The 21,312-nt window shown below is 41.8% G+C and overlaps 1 protein-coding gene across 1 annotated transcript; it reads right to left on the bottom strand.

Annotated features, from left to right (window-relative positions):
* Positions 1-200: 200 nt before the first annotated feature.
* On the bottom strand, positions 201-19,995 carry LOC102027234. Its single transcript, XM_013517306.1, has 8 exons — positions 19,914-19,995; positions 8,468-8,559; positions 6,123-6,219; positions 4,629-4,892; positions 2,605-2,764; positions 2,364-2,500; positions 1,869-2,069; positions 201-488 (listed from the first exon to the last, which is right to left on the bottom strand). The coding sequence occupies exons 1-7, from the start codon at positions 19,993-19,995 to the stop codon at positions 2,059-2,061; spliced, it is 843 nt and encodes a 280-aa protein (XP_013372760.1). The 3' UTR covers positions 201-488; positions 1,869-2,058.
* Positions 19,996-21,312: the final 1,317 nt, after the last annotated feature.

Here is a 21,312-nt window from a genome sequence, read left to right as displayed (position 1 = left end):
GTGCAACTTGGTGAATTCCTTTCCTGGGGCAGATTGTTCCTCCTGGATTCTTGTGCTCCAGGGCCTCACTGTGTGACCACACACTGTGTGACCACACATGGCGACCCTTCTCAGGAGGAGCTTTAACTCATCCTGTGTGCTTCTGCCATGTTCAGGACAGAACATGTTTCTGCCTCAGCCACTACCATTCCAGCCTGCCTTAAAATTTGTCACATCTACACTGAGACTTCAAGGTTGTGGCCAGAGGTTCAGGAGGCCATATGTACAGACTGGCTTGGGGAAGCCTGGGTGGAAGCTCTATTTCTGCATATTCTGGGCTGAGTCCTCCATGTCTAAGGTCCCCGACTTAAGCCTGGCCCCACCGCCCCACTTTACCCATGCCTGCGCCAGGCAGCCCTGGTCTCACCTTGTCCTGCTGGCCTCCTGCGCTCTGTGCCCCAAGCCAGGCCACTGCTCTTCTTACTGCCATGACACCGTCTACTCTTTTCCTGCATTGGAGATGTCATCAATCATGTTAAGGGTTATTGATCTGATCTCTTTGCCTCTATTAGACCGGAAGTTCCCCTAAAAATGCTGAGACCCCATTTTATGCTTTCTGCTATTTTGTCCCATTGCTTATTAGTCATTGTGGTAATTTTTTGTTTGTCTGTTTTCTTCCTTTGTGATACTCAGGACTGAATCCATTGCCTCGGCACTGAGCTACATCCCGTCACTTTTTTTTTTTTACTTTTTACTTTGAGACAGGGTCTCACTAAGTTATTAAATTATCCAGATGGGGCTCAAACTTTTGATCCTTCTGCTTCAGCCACACCAACTGCATGGGACAGGTGTGGACTGCCAGGCTGGCTGAGGCAACTATTCTTGAGAGCGTGCATGCATGTCCTTTAGAGTCTGCTAAATTTAGTATTTCCTTGAGTTTCTTATAAATTTATGATATGCAGGGCATCACTGGAAATTCAGGCTGAGCAAAACAGACTGTAGTCTCATAGACTGTATTCTTCTAGTTTAAGGAGGGTCTAATTTTTATCGTGATTGTGCTTTGGCTGTAGTAATCTCCCTTGGGAGGCCTCCTTCTCTGCAGAAGAAGCAGTTCGTAGGTGATGAGGGGAAGCGGAGAGTGACTGCGGAAAGACAAACCTTGCTAACCAACATGGACATGGGTTTGGAATTAAATGAGGAGCGTGAGGACCAGAGGAGAAGGAAGAAGGAAGGAAGCAAGAGGGCACTGAGGCAGGAGGCAAGGGGAAGAAGTCTCTGGAGGGAGACTGAGAAGCAGAGGGTAAAAGAAAGCCAGCTCTCCAACACCATAGAGCACATCGAGCTCTAGCAACTAGGTCAGCCCGGGAAGACAGAGGGGCACGGGCAATGTAGTTTTGGGGCCCACAACAGCTCTCTGAGGACTGCAAAGAGCACCCACCCCTGGGGCCCGGTGGTGGTGACCTATGGCAGGTGTACTGCAACGGGTGTGCAGAGCCCTCTCTGGCAGCACGCAAGCTAAGTTGCCCCAGCAGCTGAGCACTGGGTAACAGTTTTTTTTCCTAAACTGAAACCTCAGTGTTCAGGTTGAATTGCACTGTTGGCACTCTGGGATAAATAAGTGGGTTTGGGCTTGCAGTTTGGGGACTCGGTCACTAAACGGTTCACCATCACTGAACTGGGCCATACCAGGGGATGCACACACTACAGAATATCTTAGATACCCCAAAGTAGCCACAGATTAATTATAACTAGTTATAATCTAATTTGCATTGTGTTTTAAAGCTCCCTGATGGGCTTTGGGCCTCATGATAGTTCCTTAAAAGTGTGTTTAAGGACAAAAACTACTCCGTCCAATAGAATGGAGATCTGCCCCCGCGAGAGCAACTTACAGTTCCAGTTCAAAGAACTCCTTCCACCATGTGAAAACCATGCAAAGACTCTGACACTTTTCTTCTCCGCTTCTCAGTGGCTTGCCCCCATCCTTTGCAGTGTACTAATCTTTGATCTTTGCTGAAGAAACAAGCTTTCACTTCAGTTTCTGGGTGTCTTGTTCAATTCCTTGTTCAGGATGCCAAGAAACTATGGTGACTCTTGACAACAGACAGCAGAAGGATTTAGGAAAGGACACAGGACCAGGGACAGAGACGAGGCAACAAAGAAGATCAACACTAGGGAAACATGGAGTGGCCATTGTGGTAGAGGCCCTGGGCAGCAAGCTTAGAGGCTGTGGTGACGTCAGGGAAAGGCTCAGGGTGGACATGCTGCTGGGAGTGGGAGCTGGGTTCTGAGCAGCCTCACAGACCACCCATGGGGAACTCCACCGTGTGAGGAAGCAGGGAGATGGCTTCCTGGGCACACAGTCTGTGATGGCACAGTGCCCATACCTTTCTCTGGGAGGATCTTGTGGTGTGTAAAAAGAATAGGCAGATAGGACATGCAGTGGAGCCCACTGGGGATACTTCCCAATCTGTGGAGGAGAGGTGGCAGCTGCTGAGCCAGACTGGGTACCCAGAGGATGTTCCTGAGGGAGGGAATACAGAGAATCAGGACACTGACCAGACCTGTCTAGATGTGGCTTCCTTCTTTGGAGTACCCTTCCCCATGCCTCTTCAAATGCAGGCTTACCACATGGGAGCTTGAGCAGGTAACCACGCATTCTCTCCTGACGTGCCTTCCCTCAGGAACAGAATTCCCACCCTCCAGGTGATGTCTGCGGGGACACAGCGTCGACGCAGGCAAGTTGTAGGGCCAACAGGTGGATGACATGGCTTTTGAGTCTTTGGAACTGGTGGATGAAAATGGTTCATTTTAGTGAGTATGGGAGAAGAGGAGAAGCCCTTACTAATTACTAATCAATTATTCCTAATTGAAAATAAGTATGTGTTCATCTTAAGGGCATTGTGATACTGACTTCTTTGTTCTGGGAAGGTTTGTAGGAAAAAGAAAAAGAAAAGGAAAAAAGGAAAGGCAGGGAGAAGGGAGGAGAGGCAAGGTGCGGTGATCTTAGACCCTAAATGACATGCTTAATATTTTGTGAAATAGTGTTTCAATTGAGTCGAGAGAATTCTGTGGGAAAAAACCCAGATAGGCAAGTTTTAAGAATGCAAAAAAAAAAAAATCTACATGGATCGCCAGCATCTTTCTGACAAACAGATATGTTCATAGGGAAGGTAAGTGGGGAAAAAGATGAATTTAAAGATGATTTCTGGCTTTTATGAATGAATTGTATTTCTTACTAAGCTTGAAATGGCTCTCAATCTTTAATACGTCCTTGCATGGTACATATCCCAAGATGCTTTTCAAAACTGAGATTACAACTCAGTGGCACATAAAAAGGTTAAACTTTTTTCTACAAGTTTGAATTTAAAAGATGAAAATTGACATTTTCATCTTGCAAAAGAAAATGAATTGCAGATCTCTGAAGTAAACACTTACAACAAAATGCAGGTGCCTTTGCATCTGAAAGTGTGCCTGTGAGTGACATCCGCAGGCCCTGAAGACTTCTGTTAAGCTTTTAAAGAAAAAAGTGTCTTTGAAGGCCAAGCAACTTGTAGCACTAAATATTTTAGTGATAATTTATGAACAATGTTAAGAAATGTGCCTTTTCTTTCGTGAAATAAAGTCCAGATACTTAGCGAAATATGAGGATTTATATGCTAACATGTTTTGCATGGCAGCTTTTGAGTAATACATTCATAAATATTTCCCTTTTTAAATTTAAAAGTCAAAACGAATTAGAAAAAAGCCAAACTGAAGGTGTCTCATCACAAGGAAGAGAAGCACTGTGGGTTCGGTTTGCCCTCACAGTCTCTGAACCTGGAAACACTACTACCGCTGGTGAATGGGTGTTACATATGCAGTTTCTCCCTTTCTCTCACCCTGGCAGTATGCAAAGAGCAATCAAAATATACAGTGAAGAATTAAATTAAAACAACTTATTACAATAAAAAACACATTGCCATTCAGCTTAACCCATCCCATGGGTTCAGATACACTGAGGCAGTCGCTTTTGCTGCTTTCTGAAACAGTTCTAATACCCTCTTCCTCAGTGTCTTTATGAGGTGTGATAAAAAATGTGGTGAAAGCCAAGTGCCATCCAATGGAGAAGCAGACCCATAAAAACATGACAGTGTTTCTCATCCACCTTATGCCCCAGATCTGATGCTGAGGGACACTGGTTCTTTGTCGGAGTCAGGATGACAATGAAAAGTAAATGTTCTGAATCAATGACAGTTGTAGCCAGGCCAGTGCAACTCCAAGCATCCGTGACAGAGAACATCTAGAACTACTGCAGAAAGTGGCAAGAACAAGGGGATGGGGTGAGTGTGTTCAAAACTAGAGGGAATATTTTGAGGGGAATTAAGGGCAAATCTTTTATTCTGATATTTTAAAAATTTAAACACACTATTTTTGATCACTCCTTGTGTATACATGTACAAGCATGTCAACAGAATATAACACTTTCAAGATTTAAATTTTACTTTAAATCATGCTTCTCTTGATCTTGACCATCTTCCCTTTAGATTGTTACTATTATTATTTTAATAATATTATCTTGTATACTCATAACATTTTATGCATGTGAAAATGTAATTTAAAACTTGTATTATGTATGTTACGCAAGAAAAGTGTTAAGAAATTGTGCTCACGAGCTTCTTGAAGAGGGGATAAAAATGAGGCAAGAGACAAAATGATAGCCCTGGATCTCTGGCGGCACGCTGGACTCAGTTGCCTGGATACTTTTGTAGCTTGATTTAATTCACAGATGCTGTGCTGTGAGCTCTTCTTTTCTTTTTCTTCTTCTTCTGGGGCGATGGGTGTTGTTGCTGGGGTAGGCAGGGGCAGGGAGTGTGAATGAGACAGAAGAAAAGTTGGCCACACAAATACAATACTGGGACAGTGGACCAGCCCTGCTGGGGAGCAGGAGGGGGAAGTTGCTCAGGCCTCACAAAGCCATTTTTGTTCCCATAGAAACCAGTGTTTAGTACTGAATGAGTAGCTTGACTCTGCAGAACTCCCTTCCTCTTTCTTTTTAAATCTCTGTTGGAGATTCATTGTTTTTTTGTTATTCTTGTTTTAATAAAACTAAATACTAAGGAGAAGAAAATACCTCCACCTCAAGGAGCCCTGTGAACAAGGTGATGACATGTATTCTGTGCAGCTTCAAGTCTGGCTGGATCTCCCCTATCTGAAATCTGGTGGCTTTTCTTTGAGCCATGTTCTAACAGTCCTCCCTGAGCTGTGCCTGGCTGGGATTGGCAGCTTAATCTGAATACCGGTGCTGCCTGGGCTGGCTTCCAGGGAGCAGAGGCAGAGCTGTGAGGGCAGGCAGGGTGGGGCAGCAGCAGATTCAATAGAGGCCCAGTAGGCTCTCCCATGTCAGGGGCTTCCTGCCTTCCCAGTCCCATGCCCTTCTCTGCTGGGTTACTGGCAAAGCTGCTTTCTATTCATCAAGGATTAATGCCTCACTGCAAGGGGAAAATTAGCAATTAAAAGAAAAATCTCAAAGCCTGGGATTTCTACTTCTTTATCATTTCCCAGTTAAATTCATTAGGATGCTGCTGTAGAGAAAAGTTCAGGGCTTTTGTTACTGCGTTGTCAAAGAGTTTGAAAGTACTAACAGGATGTTTTTATCTTTACTAGGAAAAATACAGGCAACCTTTTGTGCTAATGGAGCTTAGCTAACATCTATAAACAGCAAGGATTTCTAAAGGGAAAGTCAGTTTCTATAAGTCTCCTACAAAATAATTTGTGAATAAAACGTAAGAGATTCCTGTCCAAAGTGATGAATCTAAGTTACTTGGCACATTTTTGTATTTGAGCGTTTTAAAAATCAAAGGTTATTTTGATGACCAAAATAAAATGGATTAAATATAGGAAGTTGTGCCTGGATACTGACATTGTGAAATTTCTTCCTTAAATAACTTCTTCCATCTGGGAGTCTAATTAAATGTCCTAGCAAATTAAACCTGTATTTGTCTGGTATAAGAGCCTTGAGAAGTCTTCCTCCAGTCCTCCCTAGCAGGCTGTGGCTTGGGGAAGCAGAGGGTCCTGTGGGATGTCCTTCTCCGGCCCCACAAGCCCATTTTGTTCCTCCCAGCATCCACCTGCTGCTAGCATTTGTGACTCGGGTGGCACCATACCTGCAGCAGCAGACAGGAGCAGTGTTGTCCCTGTCCTGGGCAGATATGAATTGTCATCATCAGTGAGTATTACCAAGTGTTCACAGGGATAGGGTGCCTGCCAGGAACATTCAGTGTGGTATCAGGAAACACAGATGAAGCTGCTTCATTCATGAGGGGCAAGGTGCCTCCTGCTAATTACCATGAGTGCCCCAATTTTATTTCTTTGTTAAGTATGCACAGTGTGGCTTCTGGTTTCTGTACCATTATTCTACCATGGTTAGCAAAAGTTCTGGCTTTTATCTCAGAACAGGAGCTCTTCTCTTAATGTTGTTGAGGAGTATATGCATTTACAGAGGGTTTCTCATCATTATATACTAAACCTAGGGTATTATCACCTTACAAAACTCAGGGAGGAGTTTTTATCTAGAGCTTGGTAGAAAGCATTTCCCATTTTACTATAAAGCTGATGACTAGCATGGGCAAGCTCTTATTTCTATGTTAGTAATGGACTGATTTCACCAAGTTTTGAAGACAAGTCCAAAGAGAAGGAAAAAGTCAGAAGAAAACACTGTTCAGGGGAATCTTTTCTCTGTGCCATCACTGACATTGCTTTGTCCGTGCTTGTCTGTGCTGAAGCAAAGACTTCTCTTTGCTCGGTGGATGAAATTCATTGTTTAGTGGAGAAGGAAAAATTCCACGTCAGCATTTAAATCTTTAACCTCGTTAACATCCACACTGGGGCCTTGTGTCAGTTTCACCCATGTTTTCATTTCCACTGCAGCACATGAGTCCCAGTCTCTCTGCTCACGCAGCCTCCTGAGAACCTTGAAAGGGCCTGGAGAAGAGGAAACAAGTCAGACCAGTCCTTTCCAAACCGTTATCAGATGGACCAGAATGTTAAGGAAAGGAGGCCATGGGGCAGAGGGCTTAGATGTGCAATTCTGTTTTGGCCAACTTTGGCCTGTGGGTAGGAATTCTACCTCTGATGACCTCTAGGCTACACCTTCCCCTTGTAAGGGTCCCAGTCTTGAAGGTTTGGCCATTCAAGACCTCTATGGATAAAGCCAGTCCTTCCTGCTTTGCATATATTTGTTTTCTTCAGCTCAAGAGATTGTAGTGCCTAGAGCACAGGGACAGAGTTTTGTAAAAGATAATACAAAGACCAAAGATTTCCACTTTTCTTAGTAGTAGAATAGTAAGAATAGGCCCTTCATTTGTTTTCCTTTTTTCTTATTTTGCCATTTAAGCTTTGCCCCTCACAGTCACCTTCTTCTGTGTGGTTTGAGGCTGGGTTTTATTATTAGAGAACAGGGAGGCGTAGAGGAGGACAACTGGTCCCTCATTTCGCCCTGAGTGTCTGTTGGGACCAGAGCAGTTTCTCTGCAAGGTATAAGGATGTGCTGGGGTTGTTGCTTAATATTTTAAGTTATTCAGGCCTTGGGAGTGTGCAAACCCTTGGATCCATTTTAGTGTCATTCCACAGCATTATTTCCAACTGCTGCCCAGCGACAGCAGCTCTCCCCAGGGCTTCGTTAATGAATATAATTTTACAGCAACAAAAGAAGCTATGAGAACCAAAGTTTAGAGACAAAACAGAACTTTCTCTTTTTTTCCAAGTCAAACTTTCTAAAGTTGTAACTCTGCTCCAACAGGCACACATTCACAAGGGTCGGGTTTTAGTAAATGCCTAGGTCTTTGAATTACCCACCTATCAAGACATTTGCCTATGCTTGAGGGCTCAAAATCCTTATTCAGGATTCTTTTCAGCAATAATATCACACACACTTTCTTTGTGCAGTATCCAGTTCAGAAGGACACGTGGTGCTTTTAAAATATGTAAAGCTACAATAATAAGAAACTAATACTACCCTGGTCATAAAAAATCGGACTGTATAATTTATGCAGTGTCAGAAATGTGGGCTCTGTCATCCAGGCTGTGTTCATCTCTTCTTTTGCTCTTGTATTCTTCCTCAACATTTAAAAATCTCTCCAACTTTCAAAGTGGCTTTTACACCAAGGAAAAAGAGAACAGAGCATGCAGAATGGGAGCAGTTGAACCTCTTTGCCTTGGAATTTCTGCTACCTCGAGCAACCAGATTTTGCTGAATACACGTAAAGGGACGACTTGTTACACATGGCAGAGATCTTTTGTGTGAACTTGCTCCCCGCAGTCTGGCAGTGGAACTTTCTGTGTTGGCAAACAGGATGTATCAGATGAACAGACCTAACAACAAAAATCCTCACAATTACAGCTTCCCTGTCCACAGCAGAGAGTGGATCTAACCTTGCGTTTCCCATCTCAAGAGTGGTGCTGTAGCAACTTTGCTACCTATGCCTAGATTTCTCACATGGCTATGACATACTTGAGAGCTGCTAGTGGATGGTGTGAGCTTTGTCTCTGAAAAAGCTGCAGTGTGCTCCTCAGAGTACACATACTGAGGGTTTACTGCTTTGCCTATAGAACATGAGTGGATCATGTGAAAAGGTGATCAGACAGACACAGACTTGCTGCTCCTCAAACTGCATCAGGGCTCACCAGAGTAACTGGGGCTGGTACAATAACTGCTGCCATGCAGACATGCTCAGAGTGCTGTGCGAACCCGGGAAGCCAGCTGCTTGGTTTGTTGTTGGCACACTGAAAAGGGACGAAGTGCATTTTACTGTAAAGTAGGAAAGAGCAGAAATGCTGCGAGGTTTCAGGAGAGGGAGGAGACAGCTGCACCATGGTATTTGTGGTCCTGAGTCGCCACTCTCCATGGTTTCTTACATAAAAAGAATATATTAACAATTATGTTGTTGATATAAAGATTAACATATTAATATTGTTTATTAAGAATTCTCACTGACTCAAAAATTCATTTGATGCTTATGTTACAAATAAATTGAAATAGTTCACAGGGCTCCAAAAGTATGGTGGGCCCTGGGTTTTGTGCCTACGTGGGCCCTGGCAGAAGACACAGAGGAAGGGAAAGATGAAAGACGTGCAAAGGAAACAAGGAAAGGGACTGTAAAAGAAAGAAACCAAGTATGAGGTGAGAGGAGATCCCCAAACAACAGTTAAAGAAACCACTAAAGGGTAAAATAAGCTCATCAAAAGTAGAGGAAAAATAACAAAGTAGAAAATAGGAAAGCGAGACAAGACAGAGAACTACCACCGAGAACCAAACGCAATTGTACCCAGAAGCTCTTTCTTTGAGCCCTGACCCTGGAAGGAGAGTGGGAGAATCTGTCTTTCTCTAACTGCTTGGTAGCAGGACCACAGCTGGAGCCAGAAGGGCAGGAAGGTGAGGCCACCCCAAGGGAGTGACCTCAGTCTAGGTGGTTCTCAAGGACAGCTTGTCCGAAAAGACAGCGGCGAGCAAACAGCCTGCTCTGAAAGCTTGACTTCACACAGAAACCGAAACAATCTGGTCCTCGTACACGTGGAGTCCTAACTCAGGCCTTAGAGAATCGTGGAGCCACGTTCAGCAGCAGTACACTTCCGATGGAGCATTTGCACTCTGACATTTATCTGCATCTCCTCACCTTTTCATATCTTGGATGTTATTACTTTCATTTTGTTGTTGTTACTATTGCCTATCTACAGAGAAAGCTTATCTTAGGGTAGCAGATTTTGTTTATTTTAATATTCACTATAGTCTTGCAATATGTCACTACTTTCATTTAATAAATCAGGTGCCAGGCCCAGAGTTTGTGACTTATCTGAAGTCACACATTTAGTTAAGGGCCAGGGTTGTAGCTCGGCAGCACAGCTCCTGCCCAGCAAGCACAAGGTCCTGAGTTTGATTCCCGGTACCAAAAAAAAAAGGCATAGTTACTTAATTTTTGAGGACTTGACTCTAGAAATATGTGTGAGTGTGTGAGTACACACGCATGTCTATGCATGTGTGTGTGGGCACGTGTGTGCATGTGAGTATGTGCATGTGTGCATGTATGTATGTGTGTGTATGTATGTGTGTGTAAGTCCACACCTGTGTCTGATTAACTGGCATTGCTTTTTCTGTTAACGTTAAGCTTAAAGAAGAGCTGATTCCATACAGATGAGGGTATTCTTACACTTTCCCTGTTTTTCTCATGTGGTTGTTTATGCATTCCAAAATCTGCCTAATATTTTCATCCTTCTCTTTAATGAAATCACGGAAGGCACCATCCATCATCTGGTTGACCCAACTGACATCCGAAATTTAGAGCCACGAGTAAGCTATTCCTTTGATACATAAGCATAAAATTTGGCATACCAAATGCTTATGTTTATAAAGCTTTTCTAATACAGCCTGGAATTTTCATGTATCTGTTGATGACATGCAAATTGTTTCCCTTAGCATGCAGAAAATCCAAATGTAATTTAGGAAACATTTCTTAGAAACATCCAAATGTACTGAAGTTTGCCACATTCAATGCATAAACTTGGCAAGTTTTATTTTTTTCCATATAAAATATAATTTTCAAGGAATCTAGTGCTCAGAAGAGATCTTTATGCAGGAGGGCTAAGTAGAATTTTGCAGAGGTCAGTCCTTGATGCATTTAAAGCCACAGCCATTGGCTGTGTTCTGATTCAGGCCCAAAGACAGCTCCATAACCAGTTGTCATGTGTCTGGTTCAAGTCGGTGAGAAGTTTCTGAGGGAGCATGAATAGATCGTTGCTGATTTATTGTCTTACAGAACAGCGGCTGATTCAGATACTCCCCCACCATGGTGGCCAGTGAAGAGTGAGGTGGTGTTCCAACTTCACCGTCCTTCCTTGAGTCTAGCTTGGCTGGGCCACAGGATGAATGATTTAATGGACTACGATTAGCATGAAGATTCAGTAAATCTTGGCTTCTAACTATGGCTCTGTTGTTAATTCACCAAAACAGGCTGGTAAATTAGTCTAGCTTTTATGTGCTAATGTTTTCTCATGTGAAAAATGAGCACGCTAGCGATACACTATGAATTTTGTGGAAAGTTTTTCTAATGCAAGTCTTGTTGATGTATTTTCCTGCTTACAGAAAGAAATTGTGCATTCAGGAATTTTTGAAAAGATACATAACATCTTTATGTTTATTAATTTAATGGACAAAGTTTACCAACTTCCTGGTAGTCTACCAACTACCAACTCTACAAGTTATGTCTGTTTTTTCTAAATCTGCAAAATGGATACATACTAACTTCAAGTTATCACACCAGAAATGTGTAAGATTCTGTTTATTCAGCTAACAAGTACTGATGGGGAACTTAATTGTGCAACTATTAAGTATAGAAACAAATAAAGAGCAGTATCCCTATGCCCCAAAGACTGCATCTAACTGGAAACAGATACGCAATGACTATGGTACAATATATTCTAAACTTATAAGCAGGAGAGCTTCTACACTCCATACAGTAAGTATTTCCAAGACAGCAATATTAGTAAAATGCTGCAGAAGCACAGAAAGAGGGAAATTAATTGTATCTGAGAAAGCAGAGAAAGGAGGTGGCATTTGGAAATAGTTGATGTGAGATATACATTGCTTGATCTTTACAGAAAAAGTGAAGGAAAGACAGTGAACGGGTATGGGGCGGGAGCGTGTGGCCTGACACCGAGCACTACAGTGTGACACTGAGCTTTATGACAGGGCACAGAATCAGCTTCTGGAACTACAGTAAGTGAAGCACAGTGAGTTGGAAGGTACGTGAGCATGGCCTGCAGAGTGGGGCCAGCTGATAGAGTGTTCACAGTTCTGTTCACAGCTGTATAGGGACACTGGAGCCATCTGAAGTTTTAGGTAGGAAAATAGCTTGGGCCAAGGTGCTGTCAGAGATCTGTGGTGGCAAAGCAGCAGCATTGGAAGGGGACAGTGTTGCATCAGGGGGACTGGGTGGGAGGCCCTTGCACTCCTGACAGACATAGGGTCACCATGATGACTCCAGAAACATTGTCTCTAGGACCAAAGGTAGTTTTCGGAAGCCAGACCCTGTGTCCCGCCACACTCTCCACCAAGCTGTGTCTTCCCTTGCACAGCATGCAAACCCACCCCCTCTTTTCCATTCCAACCATGTTCTAGCCCTGGGGAGAGGGAAGGTTACCTGGGCGTTATTCTGAGGTCAGGGATATTTAGGTTTTTCCTAGAATTCACACACAGGTGGCTGCCTTTGTTAATGTCCCTGCTATGACTGGGTACAGAACTACTTCATACTGATTGCGGTGCTGATGGTCAACTGTCCCTGAGGCTCCACACGCTCTCCACATAGAGTGGGTGCCTTGTGACACTAGTTACCTTTTCATTCTGCTTTTTTATGTACTTGAATTTTCTGGATTTTGTGATTGATTTGTGGTGGCTACAACAACCAAAGCTACAACAACCCAACACCATTAGCCATTAGCTGACATTGTGGGTTTTCTCCTTCAGAACTGTTTAACAAATTTCATTTACATAAAGCTGTCAGGCATTCAGAAACATCAAAACAGAATGAAAGCAGCTACAGCGGGCTTTCACCTTTCTCTTCAAGGCATGGCCAGGGATACTCCCGCTGTTGGGGTCTATAAGTCTCATAATGAGTCTTTAAATATGCCCTGGTTTGCTTTGTGCACTAAAAAGACACAAAAGGCTGTGAGCACAGCTCTTCCTGTGTGCTTTCTTTTTCATACTGAAAGGAATCATGTCTTGAGAGCCCATTTCCCACCCCAACTTATCTTGACTATTTTGTCCCCAAAGATAGTGATCTTTATTGTTGACCACTCTAAAGTGAAGTAACACAGCAATAGCTTATCTCTTGGTGTTACCTTTCTATTTTTTTCCTGAAGATTTCTTTTAGGTGATTGGAAAATTCTTAAATGAAGTTGGTATACCTTTCTTCCCTTGTGTCACATTTAGTTTGTGACAGTTGCTTGGAATGACATTTGTGATTTTATCATTGTTTCAAATTGTAGTTAACATAAATACTGAATGCAACAGTGAGTTTTTGCCATTACAGTCACCTAATTATGTAATTTTAATGTTCCTCTTCCTTCTTCAAGTGTATCTTGGTTTTTTAGTTCTTGATTTGTTTCTTTTGTTTCCTTTGAAAGAATTTTCTTGTCTTTGTGGTGCTAATGACGAAAATATTCTTGATATATAATTATCTTCATTAATTTCTCAGTGCTCAGATTGTTACAGACTTTATTTTACTTTTCTGTAGAGTTCATTTTACCTTTTATGACTATTTTCTCATTTTCTTGGAGTGATTGACCAAACTCTTTTGCTGTTTTAAGACATTTATATTTTATTCTGAATGCAATTGTCAAAATTCATAAAATTCATTTATATCTTTACCTTATGGTCAAATGGAAAACAAAAGTCTATCACTTTGGAATGCCCAGGATATTTTCAGAGCTAGAGTCTTTTTCTCCAAACACAAAATATATTCAGGAGTATAGGACAACCACAGAGGCACAAAGATAAAAGTAGCTATATCATTCCCATTCACTCTTCTGTTCAACATAATGAAATAAACCCTAGAACAATATGAATAGTAAAACGATTAGTTGGGAATTTGAAGGTTTTGCAGGCTTACTTTTCTCACTCATCATTATTTGGTGGTAACTTACTTCAAATTTTCATGGTATGGGTGACAGTTGATTAAAAATCTTGACAAAATATATCAAGATCTTACTGGGCCAAAGCAATTGTTGAATATTGAACCTCAGAGCCATTAAAAATGTCTTTCTCAATAGTCCATCTTTCTTTGTCCTCACATGCAATATTCATTAAACTGTACTTTTAATCACATAAGATCCATAAGAAATTTAAATACTTTTAAGTTCATATGGCATATCACATAAGAGATTTACAACTGTGAGGCATATCACATAAGAGCTCATATCACATAAGAGATTTACAACTGTGAGGCATAAGGAGAAATTTAGTTTTTACATGACAGTGAGAAACAAGAGGGTAGAAGACTGTGGAAACTTGGGGAATGGCTTAGGCCAACACATTGCTTTGGAGAACTTACATGGTCTGATCAAAATATATGGTGCATGTTTAAATAAAAATTTTATTATACTAAAATACACATTGTTTTTTTTTTTTTTTTTTTCTGGTTTTTCTCCGGTACCGGGAACTGAACTCATGACCTTGCGCTTGCCAGGCAGGCGCTTTTGCCGCTGAGCTAAATCCCCAGCCCTTAAAATACACATTGTTTTTAATCCCCCTCAAAATATTGCCCTCAACTCAAACATACCTATCCCATTGTTCTTGCCACTTTCTGAAGCAGTTCTGGAAGTCCTCTTTCCTGAGTGTCTTTAGTTGTGCTGTCATGACTGCCTTGGTGTTTACAGTTGATTCAAAACTTTTACCTTTCGTGGTGTTATGGCTTTAAGGAAGAGCCAGAGGTGTGTGGAGTCAGGCCCAGTAAACAAGGTAGATGAGGACACACTGTAACCTTTTTTAAAGCCCGTCTTTCCTGTAGATGGCACTTGGCAGCAGCATTTTTGATCTACATTTTCGATCACCTCTCATAACTGCAGGGAGGAGGACTTCCAGAATTGCTCCAGAAAATGCCCAGAATAATGGGATGTGTGTTTGAAGTGCAGGGGAGTATTTTGAGGGTGATCGATGGCAGGTGTGTCTTTTACATTTTAAGAGTTTAAACCCTCACCGTCTTTTTCGGTCCCAGTGCTAGACTGCATCGCTGCTCTCTTTTGTAACTCTGCTGTTTCCTGGTGGTCTCTGGAGAGTCTCTGTAAAAACACCTGAATGAGAGTACATGATTTATCTCAGAATAGTTGTCTATAAGAGAAACTACTTTAAGAATGTACAATGGTTTTGCTTAGGGAGCTTAACAAACACCAAGTGTTTCTTACAGTACCTGTTCTAAACAAACCCTAACTTGGGATAAATAGAAGTGACTCCAACGTGGAGCCAAGGCTTCCTAAATGAAATTATTTTTGTGTTTGAACAAAGTGCCCTGGACTTGCGGTCTGGAAGCCTGCTAGGAAAGTTGGATCCACCTCAGCTGGCTCCCTCTGTGTCTCTCTGGCCACATGGTGCACGCAAAGGCCTGCTCCCAAGGATGTTTGATGTGCTTTCTCGCTCTGCATCCAGGAACCTTGAGCTGCTGGCACCAGGCTGGGGTGGGACCATTCATACCACAGAAAGTGGGAGGTGTAAAGTCCCACCCAGCAAGGCTTTATTCCCGGAAAGAATCCATTGTTAGGTACTTGTTAACACACCTCTCTTCTTAGCTCATGTTTAGGGCAGTTTCCTCTTGAAATTTGCACTCTGGTTTGGTTCTATAAAGCAGTGGCTTACTTTTAGTTCTTAGTGCCTCTAACTCTGTGACCTAAACTCCAGAAAATAACACTTAGTCCCTAACTCCTCCACGTGGGTTTGACCAGCTGGGGCTGATAATCGGCTGCATGCTCTCTGGATGAGCGCTGTGACTCTCTGACTCCTCCCTTTCGTCAGGGTTGTGCTATTCTACCCAGTTCCTCATAATTTGCCGCTAGAAATAGCTACCATGTGGACCTCAGAGCCTTGCCTGATGAGGTAGCGCAGAGGAAAGGACATTCCCCTCCTTCTCTCCGCTGAAGTCACTCTCCCACTGAAAGGACAGGACAGAGAACCCATCTTCCCAAATATTCCCCTGGTAGGCATTTTACGCATGTGCAGCATGCCACATTCCCCTCCAAACTTGCTCTCTAGGCAGTTTCTAGTGCCCACCTGGAATAAATTAGTCAGTTTCGTAAAGAAGACTAACAAAAGTTAACAAAAATTAAGGAAGGTTAACAAAAGTTAGTAAAGTCACAGACTATGTGAGAATCACATCTTTACATAACATTGTCTCAAATGACATCAAAATGTGGGATGAAAGTAGTCACATACCCAGAGTCATCGGCACAGGACTGTGTAAACATCAGAGTGCAGCCCCTTTATTTCATTTATAGAGCGAGTATGGTGTTTCACTAAAAGAGTATCACAGATGTGACTGATTTGTGAGATGTTTCATGTGTGTGCGCCTGTGTTAATGTAAACCTTTTAAGTGTTGGGAGGGCATGAATTGTTCCACTCTCTTCCAAATGTCATAACTCATGAACTACTTGCACCTGTCGGTCCTGCTGCACACTTCCTTCCCAGTGGGAATGCCTGCCCCTTCCAGAAACCACTGTCCCCTGTGAGCAAAGTAAGAGGAGAAAGCTGCTTGTGTCAGTTAGGTCTATTCTGAGTCTTTGATCTCTCCTGGCTACTTTATTTGTTGTCTTTCCAGTTATTCTGGCTAAAGTGGTGCAGTTTACACTTGAACCAAGTGTTTTTATTTCTTTATTATCCAAATTATAAGTATTTAAAAGTACTTTTTGGTTTTGGTTTGGTTTCTAGCAGGGGAGGTATATATGGGGAATAAGAAAGAAGGGGATTAAGAAGAAATAATTCAGATTATAGATGAGAACTTCACCAAACTGCTGCTCCTCAAGGCGATCTCCATCCCTACTTTGTAGATATTGTTTTCAAAGAACTGTATTTGTCCATCATCTCAGTGGAAATAATTTCGTACCATTTATTTTTAACTTTCATGTTTTCTGTACTGATTTTTGTTGTTTTTTTCCTGTTTTTCTTTTTTGGTTTTATTTTTATTTATTTATTTTTTGAGACATCTCGCTATGCAGTTCAGGTTGGTCCTGAACTCACTATGTACTCCATGCTGGCCTTGAACCTTCGGCGGTCCTTGTGCCTCAGCCTGGTGATTACAAACATGTGCCGCCATGCCCAGCTTTCTCCATTATTTTTGATGGAAAATTGGCACATGTGAGCTTTCAATCATGTACAGAAACTTTTAAATATTTTCATGGTAGTTCCATAACTTGGTAATTATTTCATAGGAATTCTTTGGTTTCTAATATATATATAAATATTTAGATTTAATGTATAAATCTATATATTTATATATATAAATTTTTTTAAAATTTGGATCCTCAGCTATATTTGAAAATGTAAACAGGATAAAACCTGATAATGAAGTTCTGAGGACAGATTTTTCTCATGGCAACATTTCTGGACCATGGTTAGACATTTATGCTGCTGTGTCCTTGTGAGCCAGATGACATTTCTGGCTTGTTACTTGTTGAGCCATCTTGACCTTGAACCACCTTCAGGCCCTTCACAGTGTGTGCTAGGGTACAGAGCCCCCTGCTGGAGGTTCTGTAGACCTGGCTTTCCACCGGCTTCAGAAGGTCCCTCTGAAGGCTAGAGCAGAAGGCTGGAAACCATATGCAGTCCTGTGGAAAGTGGACAGCGTGCTTTTCACTGACAGCATGTGTCAATGTAATCTCAAGTTATTTTTTTCAGTAGCACCTCCTTTCTTTCTAAAGGTTTGAGTAAGAAAGACAAACACCCAATCCATTTTACTACCCGTTGTTCCTCAAATTAATACTTCCTGGGAAATTGTTCTTTAGATTGATAATAGGTATGTAGAAAAAGAGCTATCCGATCCTCAGTGAAATGTGGAAGTAGTGGATTAGATATAATTTATATGATTCTTTGTTGCTAAACTTTTCAGGGCCTTTAAATGCAAAGAATATTTCAAACACGTTTTCCAGAAATTGTTCAATTGTAGACCTTCTTACTCTCAGTGAGTTATTTTTTTATTGTTCACTTTATTATTCACTTCATTATTTTTGTCTGTTAGTCTAATCAATAACTTTGTTTATATCTAGGTCCTCCCATTTTTATCAAGATTATTTCTCCATGTTTATGTTTTGTTTAACAATTTGTCTTTTTTAAAAATAAGACTTAAGAATCATTTGCATTTTAGATTTAAAGATAAATGAAGTCTTGGTTCCATACAGGAAAAGTGAGTAGGCCTGATACAGATTTTCTGCGACTGAGCCCTCTTCATAAAAACAGTTTTTAAAAGGCATTGTCTTAGTTATTTTTCTCATTGCTGAGACAAAGTACTTGATGCCCAAAGTGGAAGGAGGAAAAGTTTATTTGGCTCACAGTTTGTAGAAGTTGAAGTTCACAATGTAAGTACTAACCACTATATGATTATGGCAAAGTTTAAGTTCATAGTTGGCTGGCTCTAGGCAGGATGGCATGGCAGAAGGGCATCACAGAGGAGAAGCAGTTCACAGTGGGAAGAAGGCAGCAAGCTACAAGCAATAAGTGATGACAACAGCGGCCCTTTTTTTGACCTTAATCCTAGCATCGCACTGTGAATCAATGACCCCACTGTCATGCACGATAGATCCAGCCACCTCTGAAAAGCCCCACCTACGACCACATATGGCTTTGGGGGGACATCCAGATACAAGCCATATCAGCTTCTTATTACTACTAGCATTATAGTGTCTTTCCTACTTAAAGAATGTTCTTGTGGGGTTGTATTTAGGTATAGAGTCACCTTGTAAGCATGACTGAGTGATGAGGATAATTACTAGAAAACATATAAATCTCACTAGAAAGTGTTAGTTTTTACAGGATTTCCAGTATATACTACCCACATTGTTCTGACTGTGCACATTATATTTTAATAAAAAAGCAGTCCTGTCTAATCCAAATCTTGTAATTTCTTTGTCATTGGTCGTTGAATCAACAAACATGCTTAAATGCAAAAAAAGAAAAAAAAAAGTTTTTAATCCAGAGCTCAAGAATTGTTTTATTTTTTGGTAGCTTCTAGAAAAAAGTGTCCCAAGTTTGTTCCCCAGGGGATACAGTTTGACAGGCATAACATCAGCTTTGATCTTGATTCTTTTCTGTGTAATCTGGGCCATTGCAAACTGTGGTACAAAATGGTCAGAATCATAGGGCCACATAGTCCTTCCAATTTTAGTATATGTGCTTCTAAAAAGAGCACACACACAGTCTTTCCTGGATGAGTTCTGATTCTACACTCATTCTGCAAAGTTTCTTGACTTTAGAATAAAACTGCTGTGTTTGGGAGAGATGTGAAAATATTTGATTTAAGGTAAAGCCACAAGCACTGAGCATATGTATTAGATAATTGTTTCTTCCCATTATAGAAATATTCTCCACACTGAAAATTCATTTGTTCCCTTCAGGTAGAAAGCGTTCAGTAATCTTTCAATTGACATACACCAAAAAGAGTCAGCAGTGGGGCCCTACCTAGACTGGGGAAGCTTCCTTGTCGACAGCTCTGCTGGTCCAAGAAATGCAGCAAATCCCACAGAACATTCTCAGATGTCTACTGCTTCCAACTAGTGTTACTAGAAGACAATACTCTGGCAATATTTGGGACTCAGTTTCACTAAAATCATTATTCACTGCTTATCCAAATTTCAAATTTCTCTGGGCCTTGTCAGATGTTATTTTCTTCTCTAGCCACTTTAGCTCCATGTTATCTGCATGGTGAATAGATAGCACACTGGATTAAGAAAAAGACTTTAATTCTGAGTTAAGGAAATGTATCACAAGTGGTAACTGTTTTTGTAGTTAGTGAAGTCAGTTCCCTTCGCTTTGACACTATCGTTGATTCATGCCTCACACTGGCAGACACTTTGTTTGGAAAATTGAAGACTCTAGAGGCCCCTCAATGGATTTTCCTTAAGTACTGACTGCTTGTTGGGCATGCTGGTGGATGCTGGAATTCCTAGCCATCTAAGAGGCTGAAACAGGAGGATTACAAGTTTGAACCCAGCCTGGGCAACTTGATGAGACTATATCTCAAAATAAAGGCAGAGGGCAGCTAGGGATGTAGCCCTGTGTAAATGTCTTGGGTTCAATATTTGGTAATGCTAAATTTTTTTTTTTTTGACTATTCAACTATCACTTGAGCTCTTCAGTGGCCAGGTGGCATCTGATCCTGGCAGCTGAGGCCTCCTCACCTGAGTGGGTGCCCCACCCCCACATGACTGACCTGCACTGCTCACATCCTGGAGCCTCCCCAGCTTGAGAAGCGCTCCCAGGCGCTTGGCCTCTTTCTCAGGCTCTCTCCACATTTTGCATTGTTCTTAGCAAGTGTTTAATAAGTGCTTCTTGAGAGAATAAAAATGTCATTCTGACAGAAGTTCCAGTCATCCGCTCAAGAGATTTAGCCCTACAGTCTGAAGAACATGTTAAAGCCCATTTTTCTTTTAAAATAACAGACCTTACCAATAGCTCTTATAATAATCCTTACAAGGGGGAATATCTCAGCTTCTTTTAATATCAAGAAGATAATCCCTCAGCCCTCACTCCTGTCTTTTGTTCCACTTGAGACTCTTTTTCTATCAAATCTGGGCAAATGCCAGAAGGTGAACTTTTTCAGGCAGGGTTCCCTTCTCTTTCTGTCTATCTACCCCTCTGTTTTTACTTCTGTAAATACTAGAGTGCTGCAGCAGATACTCCCGGATTTGCTACTGTTTCTCCCGGTACTTCATCATGATACTTTCCATTTCCTTATCTTCTCTTAGGATGAGCAGGGATTCTGGGTCGGTCATCAGAAAGGCTGAATTCAAAGTCTGGCTCATGGTTCATGCTCCTTCCTCATCTAAAATCGGAACCACGGCATCGTCCTCATGCCAGCCTGGCAGTGCACAGGCCCAAAGCAGACTCCTAAGTGGCACTGGCTTCATCTTCCACCCCGCTCTGTGCTCCCGCTCCCTCCACAGCACTCGGTAGCTGCTGTGCTCAGTGGCAGGATGAAGAGTGAACTTTGAGGACGTGCTGGGTGCATGGAGTGGGAGTACCCGAGAGCTTTGTGTTCGTCCTTCAACCATGATATCCTTTTCAGTAAGTGACTTTTTCCTGGTCTTTGATATTTGTACGGTAAATATTGTAAAAACTTATCTAGTGCCCCCAGACAACATGGCTCACAAATTACCCAGGTTATCCTTGTTTTCTGTGGTTATTTTTTTTTATCCCTTCTATGCCATCTGTCTAAAGAGCATCAGCCAGAAATCATGGCTGGCTCACCAAGCTGCTCAGGGGTGGGATATCGGTTGCCTGTGGGAGCTGGAGGCCTTTTCTTCAGCGTTTCTGCAGAAAGTGTGCTTGTCTTGGGGACCGTGCTGCCTCCCCCGACAGGTCAGTCTTCTAGCTGATGCTCAGGGTTGAGCACAGTATGTGCCTACAGTGTTCACTGTGAGTTCTTGTTAGTCATTTTACTGTCACTGGACATGAAATGGTGGAAGAAATAATGTGATAAGTCCTCCTTGCATTACTTTTTTTAGCTAGGACAATTTTTCTTAACCATTATAGCTTGCATTTCTTATGTATCAGCTGTTATTAAAATTTAGATATTCAGAAAAAGTGTTGATGACATTTGATTTGAAACT

This window comes from Chinchilla lanigera, unplaced genomic scaffold, assembly GCF_000276665.1.
Source record: "Chinchilla lanigera isolate Chin_1 unplaced genomic scaffold, ChiLan1.0 scaffold00038, whole genome shotgun sequence".
In the NCBI taxonomy this organism is placed as follows: domain Eukaryota; kingdom Metazoa; phylum Chordata; class Mammalia; order Rodentia; family Chinchillidae; genus Chinchilla; species Chinchilla lanigera.
Note: the sequence above shows the minus strand (reverse complement) of the source record. Positions and strands in the feature narration are given on the sequence as shown.